Source organism: Cololabis saira, chromosome 12 (genome assembly GCF_033807715.1).
Source record: "Cololabis saira isolate AMF1-May2022 chromosome 12, fColSai1.1, whole genome shotgun sequence".
NCBI classification, from domain to species: Eukaryota; Metazoa; Chordata; class Actinopteri; order Beloniformes; family Belonidae; genus Cololabis; species Cololabis saira.
The window spans coordinates 4,694,787-4,715,026 of NC_084598.1; the positions used below are offsets into that span (position 1 = coordinate 4,694,787).

A 20,240-nucleotide genomic window follows, 5' to 3' on the forward strand; every position below is an offset into this window, starting at 1 on the left:
AAAAAAAAATCACCACCGGACCGAAAAGACCAGCTTAGAGCTAAACCTATATTAAATATACTTAAAAATCTTAAATGTATTTTTCTAAAAATAATACAAATCATTGTTAGGTTGAATTTTAATTTGGTAATCATTGATACTACTCAAATAGTAATGTAATTTAATTAATTATATATAGTATTGATGTTAAATAAAGGACAATTTTATTCTGGTTTGTGTTAAGACTTCAACACGTTCCTGTGAAAAATGAGTAATGTGGTGAGATGCTGTGAAAAAACAGTGTGAATTGAAAAAGAATAAACTTCAGAGGTGAGTTCATATGCTAATAAAAACAAAACAACTCCTCCTCAGCTGGCAACAACTGTTTATTGTTTCATTTCATGGTATATTTTATTAAAGCTGTCACATTCTGTTATCATAAATCTTATTTTACAATTGTACTGAGGAAGCAGAGCCAGCAACACAATCCAAAAGCTCCACAGGTTACTGAGAAATCGCAGCGAGACTCACAAATTGCATAAGTCATTGTTTTTCCATGCACTTAAAAAAAAAAAAAAAAAGGAAACATTTAAAATGAACCAATATGATGACGAGTAACCGATACAAAGACAGCAGGACCAAATAAGCACATGGCATTCAGAGATTCACAAATAAACTGGTCAATAAATAAATGGAAGGTCATGCTGCTGGCAGACTGAAGGAAGAACAGAGACGTTTTAATGAGCGGGGGTTTAACGTGCTGAGTCATGCTGAGCACAAACATGTACACACTAAATGACTGGGACAACTGGCTTCTTTTGGTTTGTTTTAAACCTTCACTTGATCAAAATATCATGTACACTGCTGCCTTTTATTTATCTCTTTCCCTACATTTAGTGCAATTCATTTTTCTAATAAAGTTTTACTGAAAGTTTGTGCCATGTGAGATAATTCTATGTTATTGATGAGACACACACACGCACGCACACATACATACACACACAGACACACACGCACACACGCACACATACATACACAAGGCCCTGTTTGAAAGTCCCGCTGACGGACACCAGATACTAGTAGAATACGTTTCTATTTCTCAGATTTTTCTCCTCTAACACAGAGAGCAGAGCACGACAAATGTGAGTTTTGATTAGAGACGTCGGCTGACAACTGTGTGATCACAGGAAAATGTATTCAGTATTAAAATTCCTCATATATATATATATATAATATTTCACAATCTAGCGAATGAGCTTGGAGTTGAGAGTTAATGGGCAGTCGGATGGCAGCCAGAAGGCAGAGCGTGTTGAGTGTGATGGTCCGGGCTGGGGGAGGAACTGGAGTCTGAAACATTGAAGCTGCGTATCCCTCTGCGGCCCCCCGGCCCCACGGGGCCCCCACCCTAGTCCCTGAAGCAGATGCGGGGTGGGGGCGACCCTTCCTTCTTCCTTCAGAACTCCTCGTGTACGTTCCTGGCGTAGTCCATGAGCTTGCTGCCCGTGAAGTACTCGCTGTAGCGGAGGATCTCCTCCAGCTCCAGCTGGTGGTTCTGGTTCTCGTCAGCCACGGCGATCATCTGCTTGGCCTCGTTCAGGGCGTTGTGCTCGTTCATCGGGTCCATGTACTCCTGGAGGAACAAACAAGACATGGTGAGGTTTATTTGTAGAGCACAATTCAACACAAGGTCATTCAAAGTGCTTTACATCAACATTAAAAGCACCAAGACACAGTTAAAACATAAATAACAAATAAATTAAAGCTGCAAGCAGCGATGAACGGGCCTCCACCCTTGTAACGTTCAGGCTGCAGTGGAAGCTTGTATGACTTGATGTAGATTCTTCAGGCCTGGACATTTATGGCCCTTTTCCACTAGTATCTACTCAGCTCGCTTCTACCCGCCACGGCCCCGTCTTGCTCTTTTCCACTAGGGGCTGAGGCGGGTGGAGCCGTGCCAAGCAGATACTTTTTCTGTACCTATTCTGCCGAGGTTCTGAGCCGGGATTATTTCTGACGTCCCCACCCTCCACGCCACTGATTGGTCGGGGGGCGGGGCCGTCAGACGTTTGAATCAGGAAGAGGGAGTCAGCGCAAGAGCGGCTCGCGGTGATTTTATTATAAAGCACAAACGTCTGTTTCATGATCCAACTCTGAGGTGCAGATGTTCATAAACCTGGTGCTGACGAGAGAATTAAAAAAGGGATGTAGACGGGCTGTTTTACTCTCAGCCGCTCGCGGCTCCAGCTGATTTCTGATCAGCCCCGACACAAACAAAGTGTTTGCGCAATCGAGTACGTCACAGCAGCTTCACCCCAACCCGCCCACTTCTCACCTGGGGGGGAAACAAACAGGGACAAAACGGGTGGAGCCGCGACGAGGCGTGACGAGCCGAGTTTGGCTGAGGAGGTACTAGTGGAAAAGCGCCTTTAGCGGATGACACCACCCACGACTCTCTATATCAAACCTCGTCGTGAGGTGTTACTCTCTAGTCGTTACCCCACGTATACTGCACGAGGCAACGACCAACGATTGGGTCGAAATCCGGCCGATCCAAAAAAAATAATCGCACGACTGGAAAAATCGGTTCAAAACGAGCTGACAATCGCCTGCGGGCCGTCCTCTGCCCTCACCTCCAGCTCGTCCATGGTGACGATGCCGTTGCGGTCCATGTCGATGACGCTCTCAAACTCCTTCCTCCTCTCCCGGACCCAGTCGTCGTCGATGTCCTGGCCCTGCTGGTTCTCCACGGTGCCCACGGGCAGAGAGATGAACTCTGACAGCGTCAGCTTCTGGTCCCCGTCCTGGTCTGCACGAGAGACACAGTTACTTCCCTCAGCTTTCTATGCGTTCATGCTTGTTTGGGTAAACGGGTGCAACCTTTTAGCATTTGTCAACATTAACATTTGTCAGATACATCCATTTAAAACCAGAAAACTGTATGGTTTGATGGGTTAGGCATAAATTATATCATGATATCAAGTTCTAAATTAAGTCTCAATATGGAAAAGCATAGCTTTTATGCATTTTGGTAGTCACCCAAAGAAGCGTTGGTTACTGTCAAGACAAGTGTGTATACATTTATGAAGTGTGTGTGTGTGTGTGTGTGTGTGTGTGTGTGTGTGTGTGTGTGTGTGTGTGTGTGTGTGTGTGTGTGTGTGTGTGTGTGGGGGGGCAGCCTAGCTTTAAATCTTAGGTTCCAACATCTGACAGATCCCGTGCTCTGTTGAATCTGCTTCCATGTTTCTATTTATCTATTATATATATTTTGTATTTGTTTTGTTCTGCTCTTTTACTTACTTTTTCTATACACATTTTTATGTACTATTCCATAATAGTTGTTGAAAGAGCCATATTGAACCAAAAACACAAAAAACTAAATTTGTCTGGAGCCGCAAAAAATGAAAAGTCTTGTATAAGCCTTAGAATGAAGACAACACATGCTGCAAGTTTCTATATTAGTTATAGTTATTTTTTCATTATGCACTTTGAGAAAAAAGTTGAAATGTTGAGAAAAAAGTCAAACTGTTGAGGAAAAAGTTGAAATGTCGAGATTAATATTGAAGTACAATCTCGAGAAAAATGTCGAAATGTCGAGATTAATATTGAAGTACAATCTCGAGAAAAATGTCGAAATGTCGAGATTAATATTGAAGTACAATCTCGAGAAAAATGTCGAAATGTTGAGAAAAAAGTCAAAATGTCGAGAAGTTGAAATGAAGAGATCAAAAAGGAAAGGAAAAAGAAGAAGAAAAGAGAAAAAAAGGAAAAAAAGAGAAGAAAAAAATAAGAAAAAAAAGAGAAGAAAAAAAAGAAGAAAAAAAAGGTCAAACATTTTTGAAAAAGCTCCAGGAGCCACTAGGGCGGCGCTAAAGAGCCGCATGCGGCTCTAGAGCCGCGGGTTGCCGACCCCTGTACTATTCCATCAACCTGCCCAGGGGACTACAGGTGGAAAATAGCCAGCTGCTACAACCTGGCACAATGCATATTCTCTTGTACAACTTTAACGTCTTATTGTGCACTGTCCCTGTTTTGAAATAAATAAATTACAAATTACAGAAGAATAGGTTTAGGTCGGTGACAGTAAATCTACAATCGACCTCTGCAACCCAAGTTCTTAGAAAAGCAGCAGGTAGCAGGAGCTGAAGGAAGTGTTGTGTTGGTTGTACTGGTTTTCCCCCGGTCACCCGGTCCAGCCTGTTTCACCACCGTAACTGGGATGTTGGGTATGTGTCTGGGATGTTGTCAGTGATTACATCCTGCAAGCCTGAGACGCTGACTGAGATATTGGACAGATACCTAGGTCTCGCACGATTTCCTTCACCATGTACTTGAGCATGCCTTTGCTGTGCTCGGGGTGGAGGAAGGACAGGAACTCCTCCTCGTTCAGCAGCTGGTCGGCCGGAGGGTTGTCGGCCTGAAACCAGCGGTCTTTCAGGCTTTCCAGCACCTCTTGGGCTGTGAGAGGAGGACAAAAACATTTACTTACATTTAAAGTCGTTTACAGATTTAATCGTCAAACTATGAATGTGTTGAAGAAAGGGGGAAAAAAAAGAATCCATAAAATTCAAAACTTACTTTCTTCATCCAGTTTCAGATCTTCATTATTCTTGACTTTCTCTGCAATTTCTTTTTCATTAAATCCTTTGCTGGCCAGAAATTTTATTCTATATTCATCCCATGTCACATGACCTACAGGAAGAGCATGACGTTAGAATATGTCTGGACAGGAAATAGTCATTGTAAATGGTTTGTAATCTACATAGTGTTCTATAAAAGAGTCATTTCATGTGAGGAAATTATTTGTGTTTTAAGTTAACTTGTTTGTAAAACACATAATAATTTGGTGGGAGTGTAAAGGACTCCAGTTCATAATAGTTTACAGTTAAAAATTCATGTTTCTATTGTTATGCTACTTTTATTTTGTTATATCCTTTCAACACGGAAGTGCTTTTATTTTGAAGAGACAGAAAACTAAACTGATTAAAAAGGAATGTAAACAGTAAAACGGTTCAAGGTAAAATGGTAAAACAGATAAGAATACAAAGACAATAAACGGAAAAGGAAGGACAAAAGGGGCGAGTTGGCTCCAGTCGAGACAACAAGGTAGTTTATTTTATTTATTCGTCTGTCAATTTGAGTTTGTGAGAGGTTTTGGTGCTAACGTACAGGACTGTCTCAGAAAATTAGAATATTATGATAAAGTTCTTTATTTTCTGTAATGCAATTAAAAAAAAACGCAAATGTCATACATTCTAGATTCATTACAAATCAACTGAAATATTGCAAGCCTTTTATTATTTTGATATTGCTGATTATTATTACATTATTATTACAGCTTAAGCTTAAGATTCCTAGAATATTCAAATTTTTTGAGATAGGATATTTGAGTTTTCTTAAACTGTAAGCCATGATCAGCAATAATAAAATAATAAAAGGCTTGCAATATTTCAGTTGATTTGTAATGAATCCAGAATGTATGATATTTTTGTTTTTGTAATTGAATTACAGAAAATCACAATATTCTAATTTTCTGAGACAGTCCTGTAGTTTAAGTTAACTTTTAATGTGTTGTTTTCTTTATTTTATGCGGCTCTTACGTTGGTCTAACGGTGGTTTATGGATCACAGAAACGCATAATAAACTACATGATGAGACCATCGGTTCAGACTTGCTTTTATTTTGACTGGGATGCTACAGTCATCATTCTACGCAGAGTGATGAGACGGGAAGAGAGGGCGACTCTCACCGTCTCCATCTGGATCCACGGCTCTGAAACTGTTCTTGTTCTCCTGCACGGCCTCCTGGAAATGCTCCTCCGTCTTCTCCATGATCCAGCGCTGCATCTCCTTGGCGCTCACGCTCCGGTCCTTGTTGAAGTCCACTCTGTAACGGGATCGTGTAGAAATGAGCTCTGTTCTTCATTTAGCTCCAGTTATTTACCATTAGGGCTGTAACGATACACTAACCTCACGATACGGTACACGATATTGAGGTCACGATAACGATACGATATTATAGCAGTATTTTTTTAACAACCTTGAATGAGGAACATATGACTGGAAAAAAATGTATTTTATTTGAAAGACACAAAAAACAAAACAATGCTGTACGTTTGCCCTATTGTTACAGTTTGTAATGCTTTATAACTGTTTAAGATTTAAAGAGAAAGCCAGGCCAACCATTTTCCACAAACTGAACTAAAAGTAAATGTCAGGTTTGCATTATGCATCTTCAGTTTCATACAAGTACAAATATTTGGCCATAAACTGAATAGTTTCTCTCATGTATGATTTGACTTTTTTCTTTTCCAGAAATTTAACAACTAAAATTAAATAAATAAATAAAGTAAATAAATACATACAATTATACATCATAAAAAGATTGATTCGTGCTCACCTTATAAGTGTAAGAGGAGATTTATTTTTGTTAAGGTTATTTTGGTAATTCAGGGTTAATTATTTTATAAATCTATTCTTTATATTCTGATGTAAATCAGGGACTATAATGACACTAGTCAGTTTATCTGTAGTGATTAGTCTGTTTTAGATTGGGCGGAGTGATACGCCACAGTACGGCACTAGGTGCTGTGTTGATGTTCTAAAATCCTACACTGTTGAGGGACATTAAAGGTATTGTGACATCATTTTTAACATGCTTTTAACACTATTAAAAGTCTTGGCCAACATCCCTCAAATGTGTCTAAAAGAGTGTAACAAGAAAAACTTCAATCTAGTACTCTTTTCCTGGCTTTTTATTACAGTGTTTTTTTGCCCCGTGAAAAACGCTTCCTTTCCCCCTTTCCTGTCAATCATTGCTCCGCTCCTCCTCCCAACCTCCTCCTCCTCCAGCCATACGCTCACAGCGGCGTCGGAGAGTTAACCCCGAGCGACAGGCGAAGCATGCACGGAAAAGCAGGAGGGCGAACCACAGCAAACAATCATAAAAATAAAGGCATGCAAGCAGCACTGTCCCCTTATCTTAAGTCCAGTCAGTGGCCGCGGGTCTTCTTAGCAGTTTTCCTCCGGTGATTAGAACAAAAGAGGCTCTAAACAGCTCCTTGTTAAGCCTCATTTATGGTTCCGCGTTAAATCGACGCAGAGCCTACGCCGTAGGGTTCAGCGTATGGTGCGCGTCGCCGCGTAACCCTACGCCGTAGGCTCTGCGTCGGTGTAACGTGGAACCATAAATCAGCCTTTATGGTGCGCTGGAGAGGAGCGGAGGCAGGGAGCTGGGTGGAGGGGGCGGTGATTTAGCGGATCGTTACGTAACGATCCGCCAGCAAACCACATGCGCCGTTTTTGCATAGTTATGCGGAAAATCCCAGAAAGCACACAATACACTGAATGTTAAAAGTTTGTTGTTTTTTGGGTGTAATTGATGTCAAGACACCCAACAAAACACAAAAAATCAAGAAAAATTTGTTTTTCATGTCACAATCCCTTTAAAGTACACTGGAACTCAGCAGAAGTTGTCCCCGTGTTTATCCTACTCACCACCCCAAAAAGGTTTAATTTAATAAGGTAAGGCTTAACTCTACACCAGCCTTACATAAGTAAAAGTTCAGAGCTCAAAACCTGCAAGAGTCCCGTGATCGGGACCAAAACGGTACTAGTTTCTTCTGAGCGGAAGAAGATTTGGTCCATGGGGTCGAGGCGCGGTCGGATGTGCGTTACTAGTCAACACAATAGATTATTATTAATAACCCAATATCACGATACAGTTTGTCACCTCCACGACACGTATTGTGAGGTTTTTGTATCGCGAAATTTCGTGGCACGAAATATTGTTACACCCCCAATTACCATCAACACTGCCGAGTGAGTATCAGTCCAGCTTTTGTCAACCATACAACAAGATTTGCAGTTAAAACTGTTGCATTTTTAGCTCAGAGCATCCCCCTAAATAAAGTTGCTCCCGCTCTGATATCAGTATCGGACACATAAGCAGATTCTTCCACAAACAAGGGTATTTATTAGGAACTCCAAGCGTCTCTCTATTCCTTTTTGTTGCTCTTAAAGCCAACAGAGGCATTTACTGCCTTACAACTTCCTGTGTTTAATTAGCAGGTAGAAAAACGCTGGTGCGTGAGTTGTTGGACTGAGCTATAGTTCAAGAACATGCATCATTCACCGTTTTGAATGACCAGCTTGTCCAAAAAAAATAGACATAACTAACTGGGATAGAAAATTGAGCAAGAGACTAATCTAAGGACGATCAAAGATGTCGCTTTACATGGTAAAGCAATTGGATAAGCACACAAAAATCCACTATTTGATGTGTATTCTAGTAAGAGACAACATAAGAGTCTGGAGTCCAAATAAATACAAATAAATAATCCCTTGAATAAAGTTTTAACTGATATTATGACATGAAAGAAATTCATTCATTTTAAGTCAGAATGATCCGTTTTGACTGATATTTAAACAATAAATAAAGAAATTAAAAAAAAAAAAATCAAAAAAAAATCAAACACCAAGATTTTAAATAAATAAATACTTTGTGTTTAAATTACAGTTGTGTCCAAAAGAACAAACATACAAAGCAAAACAATTTGCTAATACGCTAAATTGAGACAAAAAAACGAATGAAAAGGTTGCAGTTGTTGGCCGTCTGAAAGTTAATGGATCAATAATGTGACCTTTCAACTCAGAACAGACAACTGGTCCAAACTAGGTTGGACTCTGAGTCGGAAGCAGCTTCGCCTCATCCATTCCAACACCTCACTGAGCAAATTTGCACGGCTTCTTTTCATTTCCTACCACAGATTCTCAAAAGAGATTGGATCTGCACTTTTAGTCACTCCAGAACTTTGAATTGGGGCCAAATTTGACTATAAAAGAGACTATTTCACACTGCTTTTCTAGGCACAGTAAACACTTTGAAATGGCAGCATGAGGAAGGCACTTTCTATCTGAGGTCCACATTTATACCAACTTAAAAGAATCATTAGCCCATTACACACAGCTTTCAACTGTGGCTTTTATGGTTGTAATCATTTGCCTCCTTTTCATAAGTCAACAAGGGGAACAAATGCAGAGTGAAACGGCACTTTTGTTGCACCTCTGCTATGCAAATGAAAGAAGAAAGAAGAGAGACAAGCTCCTTGTGTAAAGGGGAACACGCATTTCAGAATATGCTGCTCCTACAAGTGATGCTTCTATCGATCAGGTGACTCGGTGATGCCAGCATTTTACACAATCATGTGCCGATTCGGTTTGGTCTAGTGCAGGGGTCGGCAACCCAAAATGTTGAAAGAGCCGTATTGGACCAAAAACACAAAAAACAAATATGTCTGGAGCCGCAAAAAAATGAAAAGTCTTGTATAAGCCTTAGAATGAAGGCAACACATGCTGCATGTATCTATATTAGTTACAACTGGGGGAATTATTATGCACTTTGAGAAAAAAGTCGAAATGTCGAGAAAGAAGTCGAAATGTCGAGAAAAAAGTCGAAATGTCAATATTAATGTTGAAGTACAATCTTGAGAAAAAAGTCTAATTGTCGAGAAAAAAGTCGAAATGTCGAGATTAATGTTGAAGTACAATCTCGAGAAAAAAGTAGAGAAAAAAGTCGAAATGTTGAGAAAAAAGTCGAAATGTCGAGATTAAAAAAGGAAAACAGAAAAAGAGAAAAAAAGGAAAAAAGGAAAAAGAAAAGAAAAAAAAGAAGAAAAAAAGGAAAAAAAAGGTCAAACATTGTTGAAAAAGCTCCAGGAGCCACTAGGGCGGCGCTAAAGAGCCGCATGCGGCTGTAGAGCCGCGGGTTGCTGACCCCCTACATAGAATTTAAATTTGACTTACTTTCAGGGACACAATTCACATACATCTGTCATAAAAAAGAATCCAGAAGATTAAGAAACAATAAAAGCATTCAAACAAATATGTTTGTGTGATATTAAATTCTATAACTTTAAGAAAAGTATCCACATCTCCATGGGGGCTAATAACTAGGACTTTGGTTGTTTGTTTCTGTGTGTGAGCCAAAACCAGAGTCCAGTACGTAGTTAGTTTTATTCGTGAACATGGACATTTTCCAAAGAAATGAAGGTTGTTTTGTTTTTTTTGTAAGGGGGGGGGGCATTCCCCAGTATATCAGACAACTGTAACTACAAGTGACTTTTTCGCTGAAACAAAGCATTATGAGTATGCATTAAGTAATATTAACTCTTTTCAGCTTTCCTAATTTTCTATTAACATAAAAAAGAGTTAGTAAATAGTTTTGTGCTTTCACAAAAATGCAGTCTCATTCTGAGTCAATTTTGCAATATGCTGATGCCATGACGCATCATCCAAATGTAAAACGACAGTCTTTCATAACAGCTATGTGCACCGGCATCACAGGCTAGTCTTCCTAAGTGTAACACCTTTTTTTGCCAATCTAGTGTTAAAATGTTTGGTATTATTTCCAGAGGTGGTAGTAACGAGTTACATTTACTTGAGTACGTTTTGGGAAATGTTGTACTTTTAGGAGTAGTTTTGAATCACTATACTTTTTACTTTTACTTGAGTAGATTTGTGAAGAAGAAACTGTTCCTCTTACTCCGTTACATTAGGCTACGTTTGCATGTTTTGTCACATTTACACAGACTCAAACACACACAGAGTTTCTATGAGTTCATGTTTGTTCTAGTTCTGCCTGGTTAAAAAAGAAAAGTACAAAGTCTGGAAATTTTGTGCTACTTGTGCTTAATTTATTTTTTTATTCAGTTATTATTTTATTTATTAAAGTACTTGAATTTACTTTAAGATTATTTTAATTTAAGCTATTTTTTTATTAATTTTATTTATTTTATTTTATTGATTTAATTTGCCTGAAGATGATTATTTTGTACTTTTGTCTGTTTGAATGGTTGTGTTAAAAAAATAAATCAGACATTACTCAACAGTTACTCAGTACTTGAGTAGTTTTTTCACAAAGTACTTTTTTACTTTTACTCAAGTAATGATTTGGATGACTACTTTGTACTTCTACTTGAGTCATATTATTCTGAAGTAACAGTACTTTTACTTGAGTACAATTTTTGGCTCCTCTACCCAGCTCTGGGTATTTCAAATTGGAATTTGCAGCAGCTCTCAGCCTTCACTTTTGTTGCAACCTTTCAATCATCTAGTCCTGGAGTGTGATGACATACAGTCAGAGAATGAAATACGCCTCTTACTTGGTGAAAATGTCAATAAGCTTCTTCCGGTTCCTCCGTGGCTCGGAATCCTCTTCAAACTCCTCCATCTCTTTCCCGAGGAAGACCTCTTGGTGGAAGTCCTTGTTGAGCTGGCCGTCTCTCTCCAGCTTCACCCCGTTCAGGTGGTCCGGAGGGAGGATCTCGTTATCGTCCCTGACGGCCGGAGTCTTATCTTTGGAGGAGGACATGTTGGCCGGACGAGCGTGTACGTCCACGGCGTGGAGCAGGACGTAACCGAGTAGAGAGAAAGCCAGGAGGTTTCTGCAACACAGCGTCCTCCACACACCCATGATTGTCTCTGGACAAACAAATGTAAAAACAAAAAAAGTGTTGTCTAACTGGCAGAAACCAAAGTTTGCTATGGCAAAAAACGGCCACTATGATATATATACACATATACATACACACACACACACACACTTTGTACACTTGGGTAGAACTATTCTACTCAAACGTGTCTACCTTACGCACATTCTACCTGCTTTTTTTGCACTGTTTCTTTTTTATTTTCAATGTACTGTATACAGGACTGTCACAGAAAATTTGAATATTGTGATTTTCTGTAATGCAATTACAAAAACAAAAATGTCATACATTCTGGATTCATTACAAATCAACTGAAATATTGCAAGCCTTTTATTAATTTAATATTGCTGATCATGTCTTACAGCTTAAGAAAACTCAAATATCCTATCTCAAAAAAATTGAATATCTGGGAATCTTAATCTTAAACTGTAAACCATAATCAGCAATATTAAAATAATAAACGGCTTGCAATATTTCAGTTGATTTGTAATGAATCCAGAATGTACGACATTTTTTTTTTTTTTTTAAATTGCATTACAGAAAATAAAAGAACTTTATCACAATATTCTAATTTTCTGAGACAGTCCTGTATACTGTTCATATTTTGTAATTATATATATTTTTTACTTTTTACTTTTTTCCCCCTCCCCTGCATGCGTGTCCTAAGTGTACAACAAAGTGAGTTTCCCCACCGAGGGAGAAAATAAAGGATTATCTTATCTTATCTCAGTTATCTGTTGTTCAGTAATGTCCTGGAACTATTTACCTCCTCACATATCTCGCTCACAAAACAAATTCACTTTTAAAAAACGACTTAAAGCAGCACAACGGAACTTTCAGCTTTGTTGAGTTTGGCGCCTCCTTTGGACAAAAATCGGTAGTGCTTTACCAGAAAGAACACTCCATTTCCCATGAGCACCAGCGCGTACTGCCGGAAAACCCCCGTCCCCGCCGCTGCATTTGTTTTGATGAGAGAAGACGGGACGGACTTTCAAAAATACTTTTCCATTTTCAGCGGTCGTTTGCAGGATGGATAATGAAGAGGTAATGTATCTATTTTTGGCTAAACAATATAATATGACGATGTTGAAAAACACTAAGTTCAACTTGGTTTTATTAAGTTGTTTCAGCGAGATAATGCGCCCTACAAACTCATACGCTCTGCACCTTTTTCCTTTCAGGGTTTTTAGAGGGACTTCGTCATAAATTAGTAGTCCAACATACTTACTGACAAAATAAAAAAATACTTTATAACCTGTGAATAACTGAATGCCCATTCCTTATATTTTGCAGATCAGCCCTGCACAATTTTACAGCTCTCAGGAAAAATACTAGAACATTTCTATACATTTTCTTCGCATTGCATTATTTCCTCTAGTGCTGTAATTCTATTCAATTGTATTATTATTTTATAAAGCTTCCTCATTGCGAATTACACATTTTTATGATCACTATTATTTCTCTGTCTGTTGTTGATATTGTCAGTAATTTTAGAATTACCAAAACCCAAGACGAATCCCCAGTATGTGAAAACATTCTAATTTTGATTCTTATTGATCATAGAATTCTACATTTACATTTGTATCATAACAATTCTGTCTCTTGTTTTATCAGGAATCTGCTGTTCGTGAGAACACCTCTACCTCTACCTCATCAGAGTTTGAACCCCCACAAAGACAGAACCGACACGCAGCATATCATATATATATGCATATATATACATATCGCCAGTGCTCTGGCAGCATGATGTTTGGAAAATAAGAGACACCTTTCCAGACCCAATGGGACAGTACAGTGGTTTCAGGGTTCGCCGTCTTCTCTAGAATAGAACCTTTATGAGGATTACTGCAAATATTTTGATATTGTTTTTTTTTTGTTTTGTTCCATTTTTTCCTGTACAGTTGTCTTTGTGTGTTTAAAATAAAGACATTTGTGCAAAACAAGACATACTTTTATTTACACACCTTTCAGAAAATAGAACATTCTTGAACTTTGTCATTTGCATAGTGACAGCAGTTATCCCATACATACTTATTATAAACAATAAGTAATCTGTATCACAGTAGCAGTAATGAATAACAACTGTATGACAGGATAAATTACTGTGAATAAAGTAAACAAGTGTAAATAGAGTAGTAGAAAAATAAACTAAAAATAATGAACTGATAATAAAAACTGAACTATGAAACAGTGTAAGAAGTTACTGTAAATAAATACAATGACTATAGTAGCAGTAGCATCTTGTGTCCGTCCATGTTTCGTGCTGGGAGAGTCCGCGTGCGATTCACTGCTGGAGTGTAGGAGAACCGCTTCCCTGCATGAGGATGTGATTCTGGAAGTTTTCCAGATCTGATGTAGTCCTGCAGAGTGTGAGAATAAAGATACAAAAGCATTATGTCTTTCTGATAATTACTGACCTATAAATCATTCAACATATTTTGTTGATCACAAGTTTGAATTTTTTTCTTTGTTGAAGTCACTGTAATTATGCAGAAAGTAAAAGCAAGTTATGTATAGCTATAGAAAAATTAGAGAAATGTATATATTTATACACTCACAAGATAAAACGACACATTATAAACACCATAAGGTTTCTTTTACTACTCTTGTTATTATTTTAATATAATTCCAACAAAGTAGATTTATTTTTTATGATTATATGGTGTTTATATTGTATTTTTTTTCATCTGGAAGTGTATACTTTGCCTATATATTTAATTTTTCTGGCTATATTTTACTATATCTACAAATGTGTTGCTTTTACCATCAGTGTATAAGTATCTGTATATACAGACCTGAAGAGTCAAAAGGTTTACATAGATATTGACATTTGATACAGTAGCAACACTTACAGCAGCTGTAGTAGTTTCAGGATAATTGTTTTTGTAAAACACACTGACATAGGTGTTGACAAAAGTGCATACCTGGAGGTGATGAACGTCTTTACATCCTTCAACCATCTCGTCCAAGACGACGGCGCTACAAGGGCTTGTAGCGAGTGAACGCCGGGCCAATGTTTATTCTCCACCGGGCATTTAGCTTGTTACTCTCCCGCTTTCTTTTTTTCGCCTCCTCCGCTCCGTTAAAACTTTTATTTTCTTCGTTTTTTTCGCTGCTTCGGCCATGATACCAACTCAACACCAGCTTCTGCTGAGCTCAGCCTCTGCGCTCCAAGCCCCGCCCATTTTTGTCTCGACTACGAATCGGGAAGGAGGGGGAAGTGACGTATGTGCCGTAAAGCAGCCAAAGTCGTAAAATTTGTAGTTTTTTAGTGTGGCAGGGTTCCTACCATGCTCCTCAAAGTTACATAGTGCCAGTGAAAGCAATACAGACCCCCTCAGATCATGACAGAGGTATCATTAAACCTGTTGGAAGTTGATGTACCATCACAATGACTCTGGAAATATGATATTAAGGTGGAAAAGTTACGTAGTGTCGCTTTAAGGCTCAGCTAATGCTGCAGACCATATGACTGGGAATTTATTACTGACATTGACATGAGTACAATTATTATAATGATAGCAGTGACTGAAAATATATTACTAATGTATCGTATTATTAGTAATATTATAGTGTATTAGTATAATTAATTATAGGTGTGTGTGTACATGTATGTGTATTATTGTTGTTGTTATTGTCGTTTTTATTCTAAGTGTAGTTATGCTAGGAATGTATGACGTATGTGATGTATGTATTTATGTCTTAGATGTTATCATTTATGTAATATTTGATGTACTTTATGGACCCCAGGAAGATTATTAGTCGCCAAGGCGGCAGCTAATGGGGATCCATCCAAATAAACAATAATCAATCTTGGAGAGGTGGTTTGGATCTCTGTGCCACTTTAACATCACAAGTTAAAGCTGTGGCATGTCTGCTAACCCGTGATCTCCATCATCAGCCAGAGCCGAGAAGAAAACAAACATCAGCGGGGTTTTAACACCAACACATGGAAGTTTTCAGGTTATTTAGCGGATCTGGATCGCTGGAGCTGTTTGGTGCGCATGCGCATCTAGGAGGTTTCAGGTTATTTAGCGGATCTGTGTCGTTGGAGCTGTTTGGTGCGCATGCGCAACTAGCACGTCGTTAGCCACTAGCTGTCGGAGGACTAATAAATGTCCGCGTTTCACGGACAGCAGTCACTCGTACATCAACACCTCCGACTACTCCGCTCTAAGGGCGGATTCAGGCGCCCGTGGGGACGAGACTGTACTCACCTTCCCCCCGACGAGCCGAGGTGCTCATGAGCAAGGCTTCCTGTTCCCAGCAGCTCCGAGGCTCCAACAAGTCACCGAGCTGTCACAGTCATAAACATGTATCCGTATCCGCCCCATGGAGCTGCTGCTGCGATACGTCATCGTCGCCGCCATATTGGATGTGGCAAGACTGCGCTGTAAACTTAATACAAGTGAATGGACTTGTTTTCATAAAGCGCATTTCTACAAAGAAATTTACGTTTTACGTTTCATTTATTCAGTCACACACGCACTAATATACTTGGGAAACAGTTAGGCACCAAATATAATATATTTCATTTTTCTTAGATGGCAAAAATAAGAACATAGGAGTAATTCATGTTACATCAACAAAACAAATTAAAAAAATTTCAAATAACAAAATAACATATTTGAACCATTTTTCAGACAATAAAATAACCTAAATCTAAAAAAAAAAAAAAATGGCTCAAATATGTTATTTTGTTACTTAAAAAATGTAAAATATGCTTTGTTGATGGGAAAATATGTTTCTCTTTTTTTATTATTTTTGTGCGGGGGGATATATATTGTTTTTCGGCTCTACCTTGTTCTCATCATATAACATGATCAAGTTCTTATTTTTGCCGTCTGAGAATATTAAATATATGTGGTGCCTAACTGATTCCTAAGTATATTAGTGCGAATGAATGAATGAGACGTAAAACGTACATTTCTTTGTAGAAAGGCGCTTCATGAAAATAAGTCCATATACTTGTATTAGTTTACAGCGCAGTCTTGCCACATCCAATATGGCGGCGACGTTGACGTATCGCAGCAGCGGGCAAGAAAGAACACTTATGTGGCGTCACGTCTATGGTCACTTCCCACCTGTACACGTGGCCGCGCCACAACAGCGCTGAGCTCCGCGGGGGGCGGGAGGCGCGTGCCCGAGCTGCTGCGTAAAGTTTGGTTGTGTCCCTTTACATTTTGTATCTCTAATAAGATCAGAGAAATTCATTTTAAAATTTGTAACAAGTTAATATCCAAATTTGTTGATGTTGATTGCACCTTTTGTAAGATTGAGCCTGAAACTCCCATACATTTGTTTTATCACTGCTCACTCTCATCTGCATTTTTGACTGATTTTGAGAATTTTATACTTAGTAAAACTAACTTTTCTATAACCATTATGGCTAAAGATGTTATTACTCAGTTTGAATCTGACAATAAACCATTAAGTTACATAGTAAATCTTATGATTGCAATTGGTAAATTTCATATACACAAAGCAAAAGTCACTCCCAAATTTCAATGCTTTCCTTGGAGATTTTAATTTATATATAGACTCCCTTAAACTTATGTCAAACCTTTTTTCTGTCTTGCTTGATTAAGCTAAATTAATTATATAGATATTTTTATTGTATACATTTATACATATATATAATTTTAGAGAAAGTGGCCCAGTGGTCAGGATCGCCTCCAAAACTATTTCCTAGGGGGGCCAGATGGGGCCACTTCAATTCTTGGGGTGGAACCAAAACTAAAAGCCATCATTACAGGACTTTATTATACTGTTGTAGTATACAGCCTCAGAAATACAGTTTTTCTTGAGGCTTGTCTGCATATGTATTAATGGTTAATACCATGTTGGTAAAAGCCTAAGGCATATTATATTATATTAAATATATATATGTATATATATATATATATATATATATATATATATATATATATATATATATATATATATATATATATATATATATATATATATATTTTTTTTTTTTTTTTTTTTTTGTTTTAATTCAGGGTTCCTACACATTTTTCAAGGTCAAATTCAAACACTTTTCAAGCACTTTCAAGGGTCATTTTCAAAATCTTCAAGCACCTTATCTCTGGGGTAAAATATCTACAGGAATATATATACTCATTATTATTTTTTCCGATTTTTAATCACAATTATGTACATTGTATCGTGCTGTAAACGTCTAGTTATGTTTCATCTTACTGATTTTATTTCTCCTTGTAATAACTAAACTATACAGTCTGATCCCGATTTTGTGAAAGACACAGTTATAATTTCAAGCACTTAAACTAAAATTCAAGCACCTTTCAGGCCTTGAAAACACAACATTGAAATTCAAGCACTTTCAAGGATTTCAACCACCCGTAGGAATCCTGTTAATATAATATAATATATCATATATATTTTAATATATCATGTATTTATTTATATATATATATATATATCTTTAAAAAAATGTGTTTGTACATATATCTTTATTTCTTTAATATATATAAATATTTTTTTATTATTATTATTAGGCTCAGAAATACTTAAAGGGGCATAGGGCCTATTATGACATCTAATATCTATTTTAAACAGGCCTTGAATGTCTTAAAAACAAGCTTTTGATTGTTTTTGTTAAATAAATGAGAAATTCAGCCTCTAAACCATGTCTTTATCTTCCCATTCTCTAACCTCATTATCTATGGAGGATTCTGAGTGGGCGGGGCTATGATAATGAGGCTCTGAGCTGATTGGCTGCCTGAATGACGTGATACACCGCTACGAAAAAATGGCGGAAGCTCCGGCCGGCGGAGTTAGTTGTGGGCGTGGTTTCACGCATCGGAGGCCAAACTATGTAAATCGCGCCTGTCGTTATGTAACAACGGGAGCAGAATCTTATTGGCTCGTAGATCCACATCACACTGGACGGCTTATCCGGGCGGCTGTACAGACACTGCAGAATTTGGTTCTTTCCTCCTTCTCTGAGTTGGCAGGCTGAGGGGAGACCACTTTATATATGTTAAAGCAAGAAAAAAACTGTTTTTCATAATAGGTCTCTTTTAATATAAGAAAAGTTCATGCATGTTATTTTCCCCTAGAAACCAACAAGCTACTAACGCCCTTCCAAATGTTCATATTTCCAATAACATTTTGGAAAGAGTTACGGTAACTAAAAATTAATTCAATTTAATATAGGTGCATTATTTTGATTAAACGACTCTCAGAGTTCACTTTTTTGAGTGTGGTTCCATTGGTTCCCGGGATCAGTTCTGATTCAAAGTGCTGCAGTCTAACATTTAAATTGAATGAAAGAGATCAGTGTTTTGAGTTTACATCTGTGACCATGTTTTCTCTTCGATCGGCTGCTCCAAATTCTTTAGAAGAAGAAAAAAAAAAAAAAACCTTCCAAAAAACACTAAGTTCTGACTGCAGACACACACTGACACCGGTTCACTTCACCGAGCAGCAAATAAATCCACCCAAGACCCGCAGAGTTCCCACAAATAAACACAGAGAACGGTAAAGGTGTCAGATCAAAGACTAAAATATTAAAAAGTTGTGTTAAAAATTACATTTCTCAGTTTCAATAAAGCAATAAATACATTTACATTTCTCAGTTTCAATAAAGTAATAAAGAAATAAAGCAATAAATACATTTACATTTCTCAGTTTCAATAAAGCAATAAAGAAATAAAGGAATAAATACATTTACATTTCTCAGTTTCAATAAAGCAATGAAGAAATAAAGCAATAAATACATTTACATTTCTCAGTTTCAATAAAGTAATAAAGAAATAAAGCAATAAATACATTTACATTTCTCTGTTTCAATAAATAAATCCACCCAAGACCCGCAGAGTTCCCACAAATAAACACAGAGAACGGTAAAGGTGTCAGATCAAGGACTAAAATATTAAAAAGTTGTGTTAAAAATGACATTTCTCAGTTTCAATAAAGCAATAAAGAAATAAAGCAATAAATACATTTACATTTCTCAGTTTCAATAAATAAATCCACCCAAGACCCGCAGAGTTCCCACAAATAAACAGAGAGATAGAACGGTAAAGGTGTCAGATCAAAGACTAAAATATTAAAAAGTTGTGTTAAAAATGACCTTTCTCAGTTTCAATAAAGCAATAAATACATTTACATTTCTCAGTTTCAATAAAGCAATAAAGATATAAAGCAATAAATACATTTACATTTCTCAGTTTCAATAAATAAATCCACCCAAGACCCGCAGAGTTCCCACAAATAAACAGAGAGAACGGTAATGGTGTCAGATGAAAGACTAAAATATTAAAAAGTTGTGTTAAAAGTTACATTTCTGAGTTTCAATAAAGCAATAAAGATATTTACATTTCTCAGTTTCAATAAATAAATCCACCCACACATTCGCAGAGTTCCCACAAATAAACACAGAGATAGAACGGTAAAGGTGTCAGATCAAACACTAAAATATTAAAAAGTTGTGTTAAAAATTACATTTCTCAGTTTCAATAAAGCCATCAAGAAATAAAGCAATAAAGATATTTACATTTCTCAGTTTCAATAAATAAATCCACCCAAGACCCGCAGAGTTCCCACAAATAAACACAGAGATAGAACGGTAAAGGTGTGTGATCAAAGACTAAAATATTCAAAAGTTGTGTTAAAAATTACATTTCTCAGTTTCAATAAAGCCATCAAGAAATAAAGCAATAAAGAAATGTAAATTTCTCAGTTTCAATAAAGCAATAAAGAAATGTACATTTCTCAGTTTCAATAAAGCAATAAATAAATCAATCAA

General features: G+C 37.4%; 1 protein-coding gene across 1 annotated transcript; it reads right to left on the bottom strand.

The window, feature by feature from the left end:
* Positions 1–347: 347 nt before the first annotated feature.
* Positions 348–15,813, bottom strand: sdf4 (stromal cell derived factor 4). Its single transcript, XM_061735216.1, has 7 exons — positions 15,682–15,813; positions 11,138–11,456; positions 5,726–5,862; positions 4,555–4,668; positions 4,276–4,434; positions 2,610–2,785; positions 348–1,609 (listed from the first exon to the last, which is right to left on the bottom strand). Exons 1-7 carry the CDS (start codon positions 15,707–15,709, stop codon positions 1,433–1,435), a joined length of 1,110 nt encoding a protein of 369 aa, XP_061591200.1. The 5' UTR covers positions 15,710–15,813; the 3' UTR covers positions 348–1,432.
* Between the last annotated feature and the right edge of the window lie 4,427 nt (positions 15,814–20,240).

What these genes read in the sequence shown, in the direction of transcription:
- sdf4 (XM_061735216.1), bottom strand. Translation starts at nt 15,709, where the DNA reads ATGAGCACCTCGGCTCGTCGGGGGGAAG. An exon ending in CGTGGATCCAGATGGAGACG is followed by an intron (nt 4,669 to 5,725) that starts GTGAGAGTCGCC and finishes CTCTTCCTGTAG; the next exon opens with GTCATGTGACATGGGATGAA. An exon ending in GGAAATCGTGCGAGACCTAG is followed by an intron (nt 2,786 to 4,275) that starts GTATCTGTCCAA and finishes TCTCTCGTGCAG; the next exon opens with ACCAGGACGGGGACCAGAAG.